Raw genomic sequence first — 13587 nt, forward strand, 5'->3', positions numbered from 1 at the left:
TTCCCTGTGTGGAGTCTGCTTCTCCCTATGCTTGTGTTTCTGCCCCTCTCTCTCTGTGTCTCATAAATAAATAAAATCTTAAAAACAAAAAAAGACAAGTCCAAGAACTGTAAGGCAATCTGTACCTCTAATGACTTCATTCCTCTTTTTCTATCCCAGCTCTACCTTCAGAGACCTCTATATTTTTCCAAGAGAGATCAGCAAAATATGAAGAAATCCTGTGTGAGTTGTTGAAGTCATTTTCTGGTTTGTTTTATAATGGATTTTATAAGGTTAATGATGCCTATATTTAAAATGGAAAAGTAGAACTATAATGAACCTGAAGAAAACAGCATAGCACAGTAGTTCTCAAACTTTAGTGTGCATCAGATCAAAACTGGGAAGTTTTTTCAACCATAGAGTGGGGCCTGAGGATTTTCATTTTTGAATAGAATTTTAGGTGATGAGGTGTATGACCAGTAGCATTGGATTTGCAGATCAATAAGGCAAAGTTGGCAGGAGATAGATGCACACACACATCATATGAAGTTAGATGGTTATCAAACTTAACTTGCAAATATTTCTGGCCTTTTAGCCTTGATTTCCTCCCCCCACCTCTAAAAAAAAAAAAGACATGCATAGAGCAGCCCGCTTTTTTTTTTGGAACCTAAAGACTTTCTGGTTTTGAAAGCTGAATAAAAAAATTTTGTTTCTGTTTATATAAATGATGAACAACCTTCTGTTGGCAACCATGAACTAAATGCCTGTAATTATTCTTTAATGGAAGCAAGAAACAGTACCAAGAGGAACCTAGTTAAGTGAGGTTTCTTAGGAGGATGTATGACTGAAGCCCATGTAGACAGCTTTCCATTGGTCTTAGTTTGTTTTGTTTTCCTTTGATAACCTAGAATTTCTTTGGAATAATTTGACTACATGTTCTTTTTTTTTTAATTTTTTATTTATTTATGATAGTCACAGAGAGAGAGAGAGGCAGAGACATAGGCAGAGGGAGAAGCAGGCTCCATGCACCGGGAGCCCGACATGGGATTCGATCCCAGGTCTCCAGGATCACACCCTGGGCCAAAGGCAGGCGCTAAACTGCTGCGCCACCCAGGGATCCCTGACTACATGTTCTTAAAACAACTTCAGAATTCCCAGTCCCTGGGAATTCATCTCCTTTCCCTCAGTATGGACTTTTGTCTTCTGGGTCTTTTATATAAATGCAGTCATACAATATGTATTGTTTTATGTGTCTTCCTTCACTTAGTATAATGTTTTAAAAATGCGTCCATATTGGGCATGTTACAGATGTCATTCTTTTTCTTTTCCATCTTTACTAAGGTATATTTGACAAAACTGTAAGATACTTTGCAAACATCGTGATTTTGATTTTTGTATACATTGTCAGAGGATTCTTCCCATCTAATCTGCTAACACATCTATCACCTCATATATTTCTTTTTTTGTATGTTTTTTGTTTTTGTTTTTGTTTTTTTGGTGAGAAACTTTTAAGTTCTCTCTTAGAAAATTTTAGTGGTACAATGCAGTGGTATCAACTATAGTCCCCATGTTATACATTAGATCCTCAGACCTTCTTCATTTTATAGCTGAATGTTTGTACCTTTTTACCAAGACTTTGTTCCTTTTTTTTTTTACTTTGTTCCTTTTTATTGCTGAATAATATTCCATTGTATAAATGGACTATATTCTGTTTACTTATCAGTTAACAGACATTTGGCTTATTTCTGCCTTCCCACTATTGTGAATTGTGCTGCTTTGAACATTCATGTGCAAGTTTTCTTGAATATGTCTTTAGTTCTTCTGGGTATTTACTGAGAAGTGAAATGCTGGATTGTACTTTTTGTTGTAGTTTTAACTTTTTTTAAGATTTTTTATTTATTCATGGGAGACACAGAGAGAGAGGGAGAGACATAGGCAGAGGGAGAAGCAGGCTCCCTGCAGGGAGCCCAATGCAGGACTTGATCCCAAGACACTGGGATCATGACCTGAGCCAAAGGCAGATGCTCAGTCACTGAGCCACCCAGATGCCCCAGTTGTAGTTTTAATTTTTTGAGGAACAGCCAAACTGTTTTTCACAATGCCAAACTGTTTTTCACAATGCCTGCACAATTTTATATTTCCACCAACAATGTATAAGAGTTCGTTTTTCCTCATTATTGACAAAGCTTATTGTCTTTATTATAGCCACCCTGGTGGGTATGAAGTATTATTTCATTGTGGTTTTGATTCGCTTTTTTCCTAATGACTAATGAGTATCTTTTCATATGCTTATTGGATATTTGTGTATCTGCTTTGCAGATATGTCCATTTAAATCCTTGGCTCATTTTTATTTTTTATTTTATTTTTTTTTAAATTTTTATTTATTTATGATAGTCACAGAGAGAGAGAGAGAGAGAGAGAGAGAGAGGCAGAGACATAGGCAGAGGGAGAAGCAGGCTCCATGCACCGGAAGCCCGACGTGGGATTCGATCCCAGGTCTCCGGGATCGCGCCCTGGGCCAAAGACAGGCGCCAAACCGCTGCGCCACCCAGGGATCCCCTTGGCTCATTTTTAAATTCGATTTATTGTAAGGGTATTTTGGAGACTAGACTTTTATCAGATATATTTTCAAATATATTTTCAAATATTCTTCCCATTTTGTGAGTTATCTTTTCATTCTCTTGAAAGTATGTCCTTTGATTCACAAAAGGTTTTAATTTGGTAAAGTCTGGCTTATCTCTTTTACTTTGTTGCATTTGCTTTTGATGTCATATCTAAGAATCCACTGTCAATCTAAGATCATGAAGATTCACTCCTGTTTTCTTCTAAGAGTGTTAATACTCTTAAATGTAATAACTCTTACATTTAGGTCTTTGATCTATTGAGACTATTTTTTCTCCCATTGAATGACCTTGGCACCTTTGTTGAGAATCAGTTGACCATAGATGTGTGGGTTTATTTCTGGACTGTCAATTCTGTTCATTTGCTCTATGTGTATATTATTATGCCAGTTCTATCCCGTTTTGATACTGTAGCTTTGTAGCATGTTTGAAGTCAAGAAGTGTGAGTTCTCTAATTTGTTTTCCTGAACAAATTTGCCAGTATTATTTTGGCTATTTTTGTTAAAAGACTTATTTATTTTAGAGAGAGAGAGTGCATACAAGCAGGAGAGGCAGTGAGAGGGAGAGAGAATCTCAAGTAGACTCCACACTGAGTACAGAGCCTGACATGGGGCTCGATCTCATGACTCTGAGATCACTACCTGAGTTGAAACCAAGAATCAGGTGCTTAACCGACTGCAACATGCAGGTACCCCTGTTTTGGCTATTTGATGTCCTCTGCAATTACATATGAATTTGAAGATCCTGTCCATTTCTGCAAAAAAAATGGCTGCTGGATTTTTCATTGAATGTGTAGAACACTGGAGGAGCATCACCGTGTTATCTATATTAAATATTCCATTTCAAGAAAAAAGAGTGTCCATTTATTTAATCTTTTAAAATTTCTTTCAGGGGGATCCCTGGGTGGCTCAGCAGTTTGGCACCTGCCTTTGGCCCAGGGCGCAATCCTGGGTCCCGGGATCAAGCCCCGCGTCAGGCTCCCGGCATGGAGTCTACTTCTCCCTCTGCCTGTGTCTCTGCCTCTCTTTCTCTCTCTCTATGTCTATCATGAATAAATAAATAAATAAATAAATAAATAAATAAATAAATAAATAAATCTTTTATTTTTTATTTTTTAAATAAATCTTTTAAAAAAATAAAATTTTGGGACGCCTGGGTGGCTCAGCAGTTGAGTGTCTGCCTTCAGCCCAGGGCATGATCCTGGGGACCTGGGATCGAGTCCTGCATTGGGCTCCCTGTGTGGGGCCTGCTTCTCCCTCTGCCTCTGCCTGAGTCTCTGCCTGTCTCTGTATGTCTCTCGTGAATAAATAAATAAAATCTTAAAAAAATAAAAATAAAAATAAAAAAATAAAATTTCTTTCAGCACAGTTTTGTGGTTTTCAGTGTGCAAGTCTTGGACCACTTTGATTAAATCTGTTCCTAAGTATTTTATTTTTTTATGATATTGTAAATAGAATTGTTTTCTTAATTTACTTTTGGATTGTTCATTATTAGTGTATTGAAAAACAACTGCTTTTTGTGTATTCATCTAGTGTTCTACAATTCTGCTGAATTCGCTTATTAGCTCTAATAGGGTTCTTTGTGGATTCTTTAGGATTTTCTATTTAAAAGATCATGTCTGGTCTGGGAGGAGCAAGATGGCGGAGGAGTAGGGTCTCCAAATCACCTGTCTCCACCAAACTACCTAGAAAACCTTCAAATTATCCTGAAAATCTATGAATTCGGCCTGAGATTCAAAGAGAGACCAGCTGGAATGCTACAGTGAGAAGAGTTCGCGCATCTATCAAGGTAGGAAGACGGGGAAAAAGAAGTAAAGGAACAAAGGCCTCCAAGGGGGAGGGGCCCGCGAGGAGCCGGGCTGAGGCCGGGGCGAGTGTCCCCAGGACAGGAGAGCCCCGTCCCGGAGACGCAGGAGCTGCACCGACCTTCCCGGGGGAAAGGGGTTCGCGGGGAGTTGGAGCAGGACCCAGGAGGGAGCAGATGCCCTCGGGCTCCCTGGGACAGTAACAGCAACTGCGCGCCCAGGAGAGTGCGCCGAGCTCCCTAAGGGCTGCAGCGCGCAGGGCGGGACCCGGCGGGACCCGGAGCAGCTGAAGGGGCTCGGGCGGCGGCTCCGCGGAGGGGGCTGCGGGGCCCCGGGAGCAGCTCGGAGGGGCTCGGGCAGAAGAAGAGGCTCCGTGCGGTGGGGGCTGCGCGGTTCCAGGAGCAGCTCGGAGGGGCTCGGGCGGCAGCTCCGCGGAGGGGGCTGCGCGGCCCGGGAGCGCGAATCCAACAGCGCAGGCTCCGGAGCACAGGGCGCCGGGACACAGCCCAGGATCCGGCCTCCCCCGGGACAGGCAGAGGCCGGGAGGGCCCAGGACAGCAAGGACGCTCCTGCCCCAGCTGAGCAGATCAGCGGCCCCGCCCCGGAGCCTCCAGGCCCTGCAGACGGAGTTCCTGCCGGAGCTGAATCCAGGTTTCCAGAGCTGCCCCGCCACTGGGGCTGTTCCTCCTGCGGCCTCACGGGGTAAACAACCCCCACTGAGCCCTGCACCAGGCAGGGGCACAGCAGCTCCCCCAACTGCTAACACCTGAAAATCAGCACAACAGGCCCCTCCCCCAGAACACCAGCTAGACGGACAACTTCCAGGAGAAGCCAAGGGACTTAAAGAACACAGAATCAGAAGATACTCCCCGGTGGTTCTTTTTTTGTTTGTTTGTTTTTGTTTTTGTTTTTGTTTTTGTTTTTGTTTTGTTTTGCTTTTTGATTTGTTTCCTTCCCCCACCCCTTTTCTCCTTTCTTTTTCTTTCTCTTTTTCTTCTTTTTTTTTTTTTTTTCGTTTTTTTTTTTCTTTTTCTTCCTTTTTTTTTTTTTTCTCTTTCTCTTTTCTTTCCTTCTTTCTCTCCTCTCTTTTTCTCTTTTTCCCAATACAACTTGCTTTTGGCCACTCTGCACTGAGCAAAATGACTAGAAGGAAAACCTCACCTCAAAAGAAAGAATCAGAAACAGTCCTCTCTCCCACAGAGTTACAAAATCTGGATTACAATTCAATGTCAGAAAGCCAATTCAGAAGCACTATTATACAGCTACTGGTGGCTCTAGAAAAAAGTATAAAGGACTCAAGAGACTTCATGACTGCAGAATTTAGAGCTAATCAGGCAGAAATTAAAAACCAATTGAATGAGATGCAATCCAAACTAGAAGTCCTAACGACGAGGGTTAACGAGGTGGAAGAACGAGTGAGTGACCTAGAAGACAAGTTAACAGCAAAGAGGGAAACTGAGGAAAAAAGAGACAAACAATTAAAAGACCATGAAGATAGATTAAGGGAAATAAACGACAGCCTGAGGAAGAAAAACCTACGTTTAATTGGGGTTCCCGAGGGCGCCGAAAGGGACAGAGGGCCAGAATATGTATTTGAACAAATTCTAGCTGAAAACTTTCCTAATCTGGGAAGGGAAACAGGCATTCAGATCCAGGAAATAGAGAGATCCCCCCCTAAAATCAATAAAAACCGTTCAACACCTCGACATTTAATTGTGAAGCTTGCAAATTCCAAAGATAAGGAGAAGATCCTTAAAGCAGCAAGAGACAAGAAATCCCTGACTTTTATGGGGAGGAGTATTAGGGTAACAGCAGACCTCTCCACAGAGACCTGGCAGGCCAGAAAGGGCTGGCAGGATATATTCAGGGTCCTAAATGAAAAGAACATGCAACCAAGAATACTTTATCCAGCAAGGCTCTCATTCAAAATGGAAGGAGAGATAAAGAGCTTCCAAGACAGGCAGCAACTAAAAGAATATGTGACCTCCAAACCAGCTCTGCAAGAAATTTTAAGGGGGCCTCTTAAAATTCCCCTTTAAGAAGAAGTTCAGTGGAACAGTCCACAAAAACAAAGACTGAATAGATATCATGATGACACTAAACTCATATCTCTCAATAGTAACTCTGAATGTGAACGGGCTTAATGACCCCATCAAAAGGCGCAGGGTTTCAGACTGGATAAAAAAGCAGGACCCATCTATTTGCTGTCTACAAGAGACTCATTTTAGACAGAAGGACACCTACAGCCTGAAAATAAAAGGTTGGAGAACCATTTACCATTCGAATGGTCCTCAAAAGAAAGCAGGGGTAGCCATCCTTATATCAGATAAACTAAAATTTACCCCAAAGACTGTAGTGAGAGATGAAGAGGGACACTATATCATACTTAAAGGATCTATTCAACAAGAGGACTTAACAATCCTCAATATATATGCTCCGAATGTGGGAGCTGCCAAATATATAAATCAATTATTAACCAAAGTGAAGAAATACTTAGATAATAATACACTTATACTTGGTGACTTCAATCTAGCTCTTTCTATACTTGATAGGTCTTCTAAGCAAAACATCTCCAAAGAAACGAGAGCTTTAAATGATACACTGGACCAGATGGATTTCACAGATATCTACAGAACTTTACATCCAAACTCAACTGAATACACATTCTTCTCAAGCGCACATGGAACTTTCTCCAGAATAGACCACATATTGGGTCACAAATCGGGTCTGAACCGATACCAAAAGATTGGGATTGTCCCCTGCATATTCTCGGACCATAATGCCTTGAAATTAGAACTAAATCACAACAAGAAGTTTGGAAGGACCTCAAACACATGGAGGTTAAGGACCATCCTGCTAAAAGATAAAAGGGTCAACCAGGAAATTAAGGAAGAATTAAAAAGATTCATGGAAACTAATGAGAATGAAGATACAACCGTTCAAAATCTTTGGGATGCAGCAAAAGCAGTCCTAAGGGGGAAATACATCGCAATACAAGCATCCATTCAAAAACTGGAAAGAACTCAAATACAAAAGCTAACCTTACACATAAAGGAGCTAGAGAAAAAACAGCAAATAGATCCTACACCCAAGAGAAGAAGGGAGCTAATAAAGATTCGAGCAGAACTCAACGAAATCGAGACCAGAAGAACTGTGGAACAGATCAACAGAACCAGGAGTTGGTTCTTTGAAAGAATTAATAAGATAGATAAACCATTAGCCAGCCTTATTAAAAAGAAGAGAGAGAAGACTCAAATTAATAAAATCATGAATGAGAAAGGAGAGATCACTACCAACACCAAGGAAATACAAACGATTTTAAAAACATATTATGAACAGCTATACGCCAATAAATTAGGCAATCTAGAAGAAATGGACGCATTCCTGGAAAGCCACAAACTACCAAAACTGGAACAGGAAGAAATAGAAAACCTGAACAGGCCAATAACCAGGGAGGAAATTGAAGCAGTCATCAAAAACCTCCCAAGACACAAGAGTCCAGGGCCAGATGGCTTCCCAGGAGAATTTTATCAAACGTTTAAAGAAGAAATCATACCTATTCTCCTAAAGCTGTTTGGAAAGATAGAAAGAGATGGAGTACTTCCAAATTCGTTCTATGAAGCCAGCATCACCTTAATTCCAAAGCCAGACAAAGACCCCGCCAAAAAGGAGAATTACAGACCAATATCCCTGATGAACATGGATGCAAAAATTCTCAACAAGATACTGGCCAATAGGATCCAACAGTACATTAAGAAAATTATTCACCATGACCAAGTAGGATTTATCCCTGGGACACAAGGCTGGTTCAACACCCGTAAAACAATCAATGTGATTCATCATATCAGCAAGAGAAAAACCAAGAACCATATGATCCTCTCATTGGATGCAGAGAAAGCATTTGACAAAATACAGCATCCATTCCTGATCAAAACTCTTCAGAGTGTAGGGATAGAGGGAACATTCCTCGACATCTTAAAAGCCATCTATGAAAAGCCCACAGCAAATATCATTCTCAATGGGGAAGCACTGGGAGCCTTTCCCCTAAGATCAGGAACAAGACAGGGATGTCCACTCTCACCACTGCTATTCAACATAGTACTGGAAGTCCTAGCCTCAGCAATCAGACAACAAAAAGACATTAAAGGCATTCAAATTGGCAAAGAAGAAGTCAAACTCTCCCTCTTCGCCGATGACATGATACTCTACATAGAAAACCCAAAAGTCTCCACCCCAAGATTGCTAGAACTCATACAGCAATTCGGTAGCGTGGCAGGATACAAAATCAATGCCCAGAAGTCAGTGGCATTTCTATACACTAACAATGAGACTGAAGAAAGAGAAATTAAGGAGTCAATCCCATTTACAATTGCACCCAAAAGCATAAGATACCTAGGAATAAACCTCACCAAAGATGTAAAGGATCTATACCCTCAAAACTATAGAACACTTCTGAAAGAAATTGAGGAAGACACAAAGAGATGGAAAAATATTCCATGCTCATGGATTGGCAGAATTAATATTGTGAAAATGTCAATGTTACCCAGGGCAATATACACGTTTAATGCAATCCCTATCAAAATACCATGGACTTTCTTCAGAGAGTTAGAACAAATTATTTTAAGATTTGTGTGGAATCAGAAAAGACCCCGAATAGCCAGGGGAATTTTAAAAAAGAAAACCATATCTGGGGGCATCACAATGCCAGATTTCAGGTTGTACTACAAAGCTGTGGTCATCAAGACAGTGTGGTACTGGCACAAAAACAGACGCATAGATCAGTGGAACAGAATAGAGAATCCAGAAGTGGACCCTGAACTTTATGGGCAACTAATATTCGATAAAGGAGGAAAGACTATCCATTGGAAGAAAGACAGTCTCTTCAATAAATGGTGCTGGGAAAATTGGACATCCACATGCAGAAGAATGAAACTAGACCACTCTCTTTCACCATACACAAAGATAAACTCAAAATGGATGAAAGATCTAAATGTGAGACAAGATTCCATCAAAATCCTAGAGAAGAACACAGGCAACACCCTTTTTGAACTCGGCCATAGTAACTTCTTGCAAGATACATCCACGAAGGCAAAAGAAACAAAAGCAAAAATGAACTATTGGGACTTCATCAAGATAAGAAGCTTTTGCACAGCAAAGGATACAGTCAACAAAACTCAAAGACAACCTACAGAATGGGAGAAGATATTTGCAAATGACATATCAGATAAAGGGCTAGTTTCCAAGATCTATAAAGAACTTTTTAAACTCAACACCAAAGAAACAAACAATCCAATCATGAAATGGGCAAAAGACATGAACAGAAATCTCACAGAAGAAGACATAGACATGGCCAACATGCACATGAGAAAATGCTCTGCATCACTTGCCATCAGGGAAATACAAATCAAAACCACAATGAGATACCACCTCACACCAGTGAGAATGGGAAAAATTAACAAGGCAGGAAACAACAAATGTTGGAGAGGATGTGGAGAAAAGGGAACCCTCCTACACTGTTGGTGGGAATGTGAACTGGTGCAGCCACTGTGGAAAACTGTGTGGAGGTTCCTCAAACAGTTAAAAATATACCTGCCCTACGACCCAGCAATTGCACTGTTGGGGATTTACCCCAAAGATACAAATGCAATGAAACGCTGGGACACCTGCACCCCGATGTTTCTAGCAGCAATGGCCACGATAGCCAAACTGTGGAAGGAGCCTCGGTGTCCAACGAAAGATGAATGGATAAAGAAGATGTGGTTTATGTATACAATGGAATATTACTCAGCTATTAGAAATGACAAATACCCACCATTTGCTTCAACGTGGATGGAACTGGAGGGTATTATGCTGAGTGAAGTAAGTCAGTCAGAGAAGGACAAACATTATATGTTCTCATTCATTTGGGGAATATAAATAATAGTGAAAGGGAAAATAAGGGAAGGGAGAAGAAATGTGTGGGAAATATCAGAAAGGGAGACAGAACATAAAGACTGCTAACTCTGGGAAACGAACTAGGGGTGGTAGAAGGGGAGGAGGGCGGGGGGTGGGAGTGAATGGGTGACGGGCACTGGGTGTTATTCTGTATGTTAGTAAATTGAACACCAATAAAAAAAAATAAAATAAAATAAAATAAAAAAAAAAAAAAAAAAAAAAAAAAAAAAAAAAAAAATAAAAGATCATGTCTTCTATAAATAGGGAAAGTTTTACTTCACTCTTTCTAATTTGTGCATCTTTATTTCTTTATCATACCTAATTGCTCTGGCTGGGATTTCTCTAACAGTGATGACTTGGAGTGGTCTAAGTGGGTATTCTTGTCTTGTTCCTGATCTCACTGGAAAGCATTGGGTCTTTCACTATTAATAAATATATTAGCTGTTTTTCATAAATATCTTTTCTCATGTGGTGGAGTTCGCTTTTACTCCTAATTTATTGAGTGATTTGTATTCTGAAAAAGTTTTTATATGTAGTTATTTTTTCTGCTTCAATTGAGAACTGTATGTGTATATGTTCTTTATTGGTGTGATATATTAATGTTCTTATGTTAAACTGCTCTTGCATTCCCCATGTAAATTCCACTTTGTCATGATTCATGATCCTTTTAGTATGTCATTTGCCTCAAATTCATAGTATTTGGTTGAGAATTTTACATCTGTATCCATAAGATGCATTGTTCTATCATTTTCTTTTATTGTTATGCCTTCATCTGGCTTTACTATAAGGGTAATTAATACCAGTTTCATAGTGTTAAGAAGTATTTATTTATCTTCTTTTTTGATGAGGAGTTTGGGAAAGATTATTGTTGTTTCTTCTTTATCTTTGTTAAAATTCACCAGTGAGGTCATCTGGTTCTGTACATTTCTTTGTTGGGAGGTTTTTGATTACTAATTCTATCTCTTTGCTTACTATTCACATTTTGTATTTTTTTTCTTGAGTCTGTGGTAATTTGTGTGTTCCTAGGAATTTATTCATTTCATCTAAGTTACCTAGTTTTTTGGTATATAATTAATTGTTCATAGTATTTTTTAACAACCCTTTTTATTTCTGTTAGGTTGGTAGTAGTGTCTCAATTTCTGATTTGAATATTTTGAGCTTTCTCTAATTTTTACTTGTCAATCTAGATAAAGGTGTTTCAATTTTGTTGATTTTTTTCCCAAAGAAGCAACTTTCAGTTTTGTTAATTATGATTTTTATTATTCTTTGTCCTTCCTGAGACAAAGACAAAAACACATATTTCTTACTCTATCACAAGGAGAGAGACAAACAGGGAAGACACCATGTGATAAGAGATTGGAATAATGCAGCTGCAAACCAAGGAATGTCAACTGTTGCTGGTCATTATTGGAAGCTAGAAAGAGGCAAGGAGAGAGTCTACCCAGAGTCCCAGATGGGAGCATGGCCTTGGTGATGCCTTGCTTTTGGACTTCCAGCTTCCAGAACTGTGAGAGAATATATTTCTCATTACAAAACTACCAATTTGTGGGAATTTGTTGTAGCAGCTCTGGGAATCTCATATGTGTGCCCATTAACAGATTTGTAGTTATTATTTAATGCTTTTATCTTTTAAATCAGAGGAAAAAAACGAAGCTTATTAACTAAAAATACAATACTGTTGGCTTTTATGTTTACCTTTGTAGTTTAGTTTAATGGTGTTCCTTATTTCTTCTAATGGCTTTGAGTTAATGTCTTCCATTCATCAAGGACTCCTTTTAGCATTTCTTGTAGGATAGGTGTATTAACAACAAACTCTCTCAGCCTTTGTCTGAGAATGGCTTAATTTTTTCTTTTTTTTAAGTAGGCTCCACACCTAGTGTGGAGCCCAACATGGAGCTCTAACTCATGACCCCAAGATCAAGACCTAAGCTGAAATCAAGAGTTGGATGCTCAACTAACTGAGCCACCCTGGTGCCCCTACTTTTGTCATTTTGAAGAATAGTTTTGCTGAATATAGAATTCTTCATTGAATTTTCTTCTTTTAGCACCTTTTCTGATGAGAAATTGGCTATTAATTTTTCTAACATTGTCTTGTACATGATGAGTCTTCCCTGTTCTCTCAAGATTCTTTTTGTTGTCTTGACAGTTGGTATGCTGTATCTCAGTGTTTATCCTATTTGTAGTTCCTTGAGCTTCTTGGATGTATAGATTAATCTTTTTCATCAACTTTGGGAGGTTTCAGCTATTATTTTTTTTAAATTTTTTTTTTGCTCATCCCTCTGGGATCCCATTATGTAGCTGCTGGTATGCTTGTTGCTGTCCCACAGATCTCTTAGGCTGTCTGTATTCTTCTTCAGTCTTTTTTCTTTCCACCCTTTAGACTGTATAATTTCAGTTTACCGATCTTAGAGTTTGTTGATTTCCTTTCCTACCTTCTTGTATCTGCAGCAGAAACCTCTAGTGAATCTTTCATTTTAATTATTTTTTCAACTTGGGAGTTTCTGTTTGGTTCCCTTTTATACTTCCTATCTCTCTGTTGATGCTTGCTTTGGTGGAACATCATTCTTCTGTTTTTCTTTAGTTTTTTTTTTTCATGGTTCCCTTTATCTCTTTAAACCTATTTAAGACAGTTGACTTATAATCTTTGTTTTGTAAGTCCATAGCCTAGCACTTCTCAGAGAAAGCATCTATTAATTTTTATGAATGGAGTATATTTTCCCATTTAAGTGCCCTGATATTTTTTGGTGAAGACCAGACATTTTGAATATTATGTTAACTCAGAAATCAAGTCATCCCTTATGCTATACCCCAGACTTGTTACTGTTGTGTGAAGCATAGTTTTGTGGTTGTGTAATGAGTTTCTAAACTATTTCTATAAAGACTGATTGTTCCATGTCTTTACCAAAGTCTCTATTTCATCTGCCAGTGTTGAACTAGTGATTTAACAGAGATTTAAATGCCTAGGGCCAACAAAACCAAAAATCTCTTGAGTCCTTGCTGCTGGGGTCTAGGTGCATTGGGGTACACCTCCAATAACAAGCTGGGTCATTTACAACTCTTCCTTCACCCTCACTTTTTGCTTACCCACAGCTGGTGGCCATTAGAAGTGAGCTTGGGGCTTTTTTGAACATGTGCCTCATTCTGAATATGTGTGGTGTCTTCCAGATTTCCAGGAGTATACAGATGTTTTTCAAAATCTCAAACCATTTCACTCCCCAGCTTTTCTTCCCAGACTTTTTTGTCATATC

The 13587-nt window shown here is 39.3% G+C and overlaps 1 protein-coding gene across 3 annotated transcripts in view; it reads left to right on the top strand.

Annotated features, from left to right (window-relative positions):
* LOC119876184 (zinc finger protein 37A-like) overlaps positions 1-13587 on the top strand; it is a 66916-nt gene that overhangs the window by 14866 nt on the left and 38463 nt on the right. For all 3 annotated transcript variants that reach the window (XR_005357692.1, XM_038533784.1, XM_038533783.1), the window contains exon 2: positions 160-222. Coding sequence is in view for 2 of the 3 variants with exons in the window: in XM_038533784.1 (XP_038389712.1) it covers positions 208-222 (15 nt within the window). In the remaining variant the exon portion in view is untranslated. The remainder of the gene's footprint in view (positions 1-159; positions 223-13587) is intronic.

This window comes from Canis lupus, chromosome 4 (genome assembly GCF_011100685.1).
Source record: "Canis lupus familiaris isolate Mischka breed German Shepherd chromosome 4, alternate assembly UU_Cfam_GSD_1.0, whole genome shotgun sequence".
Classification (NCBI taxonomy): domain Eukaryota; kingdom Metazoa; phylum Chordata; class Mammalia; order Carnivora; family Canidae; genus Canis; species Canis lupus.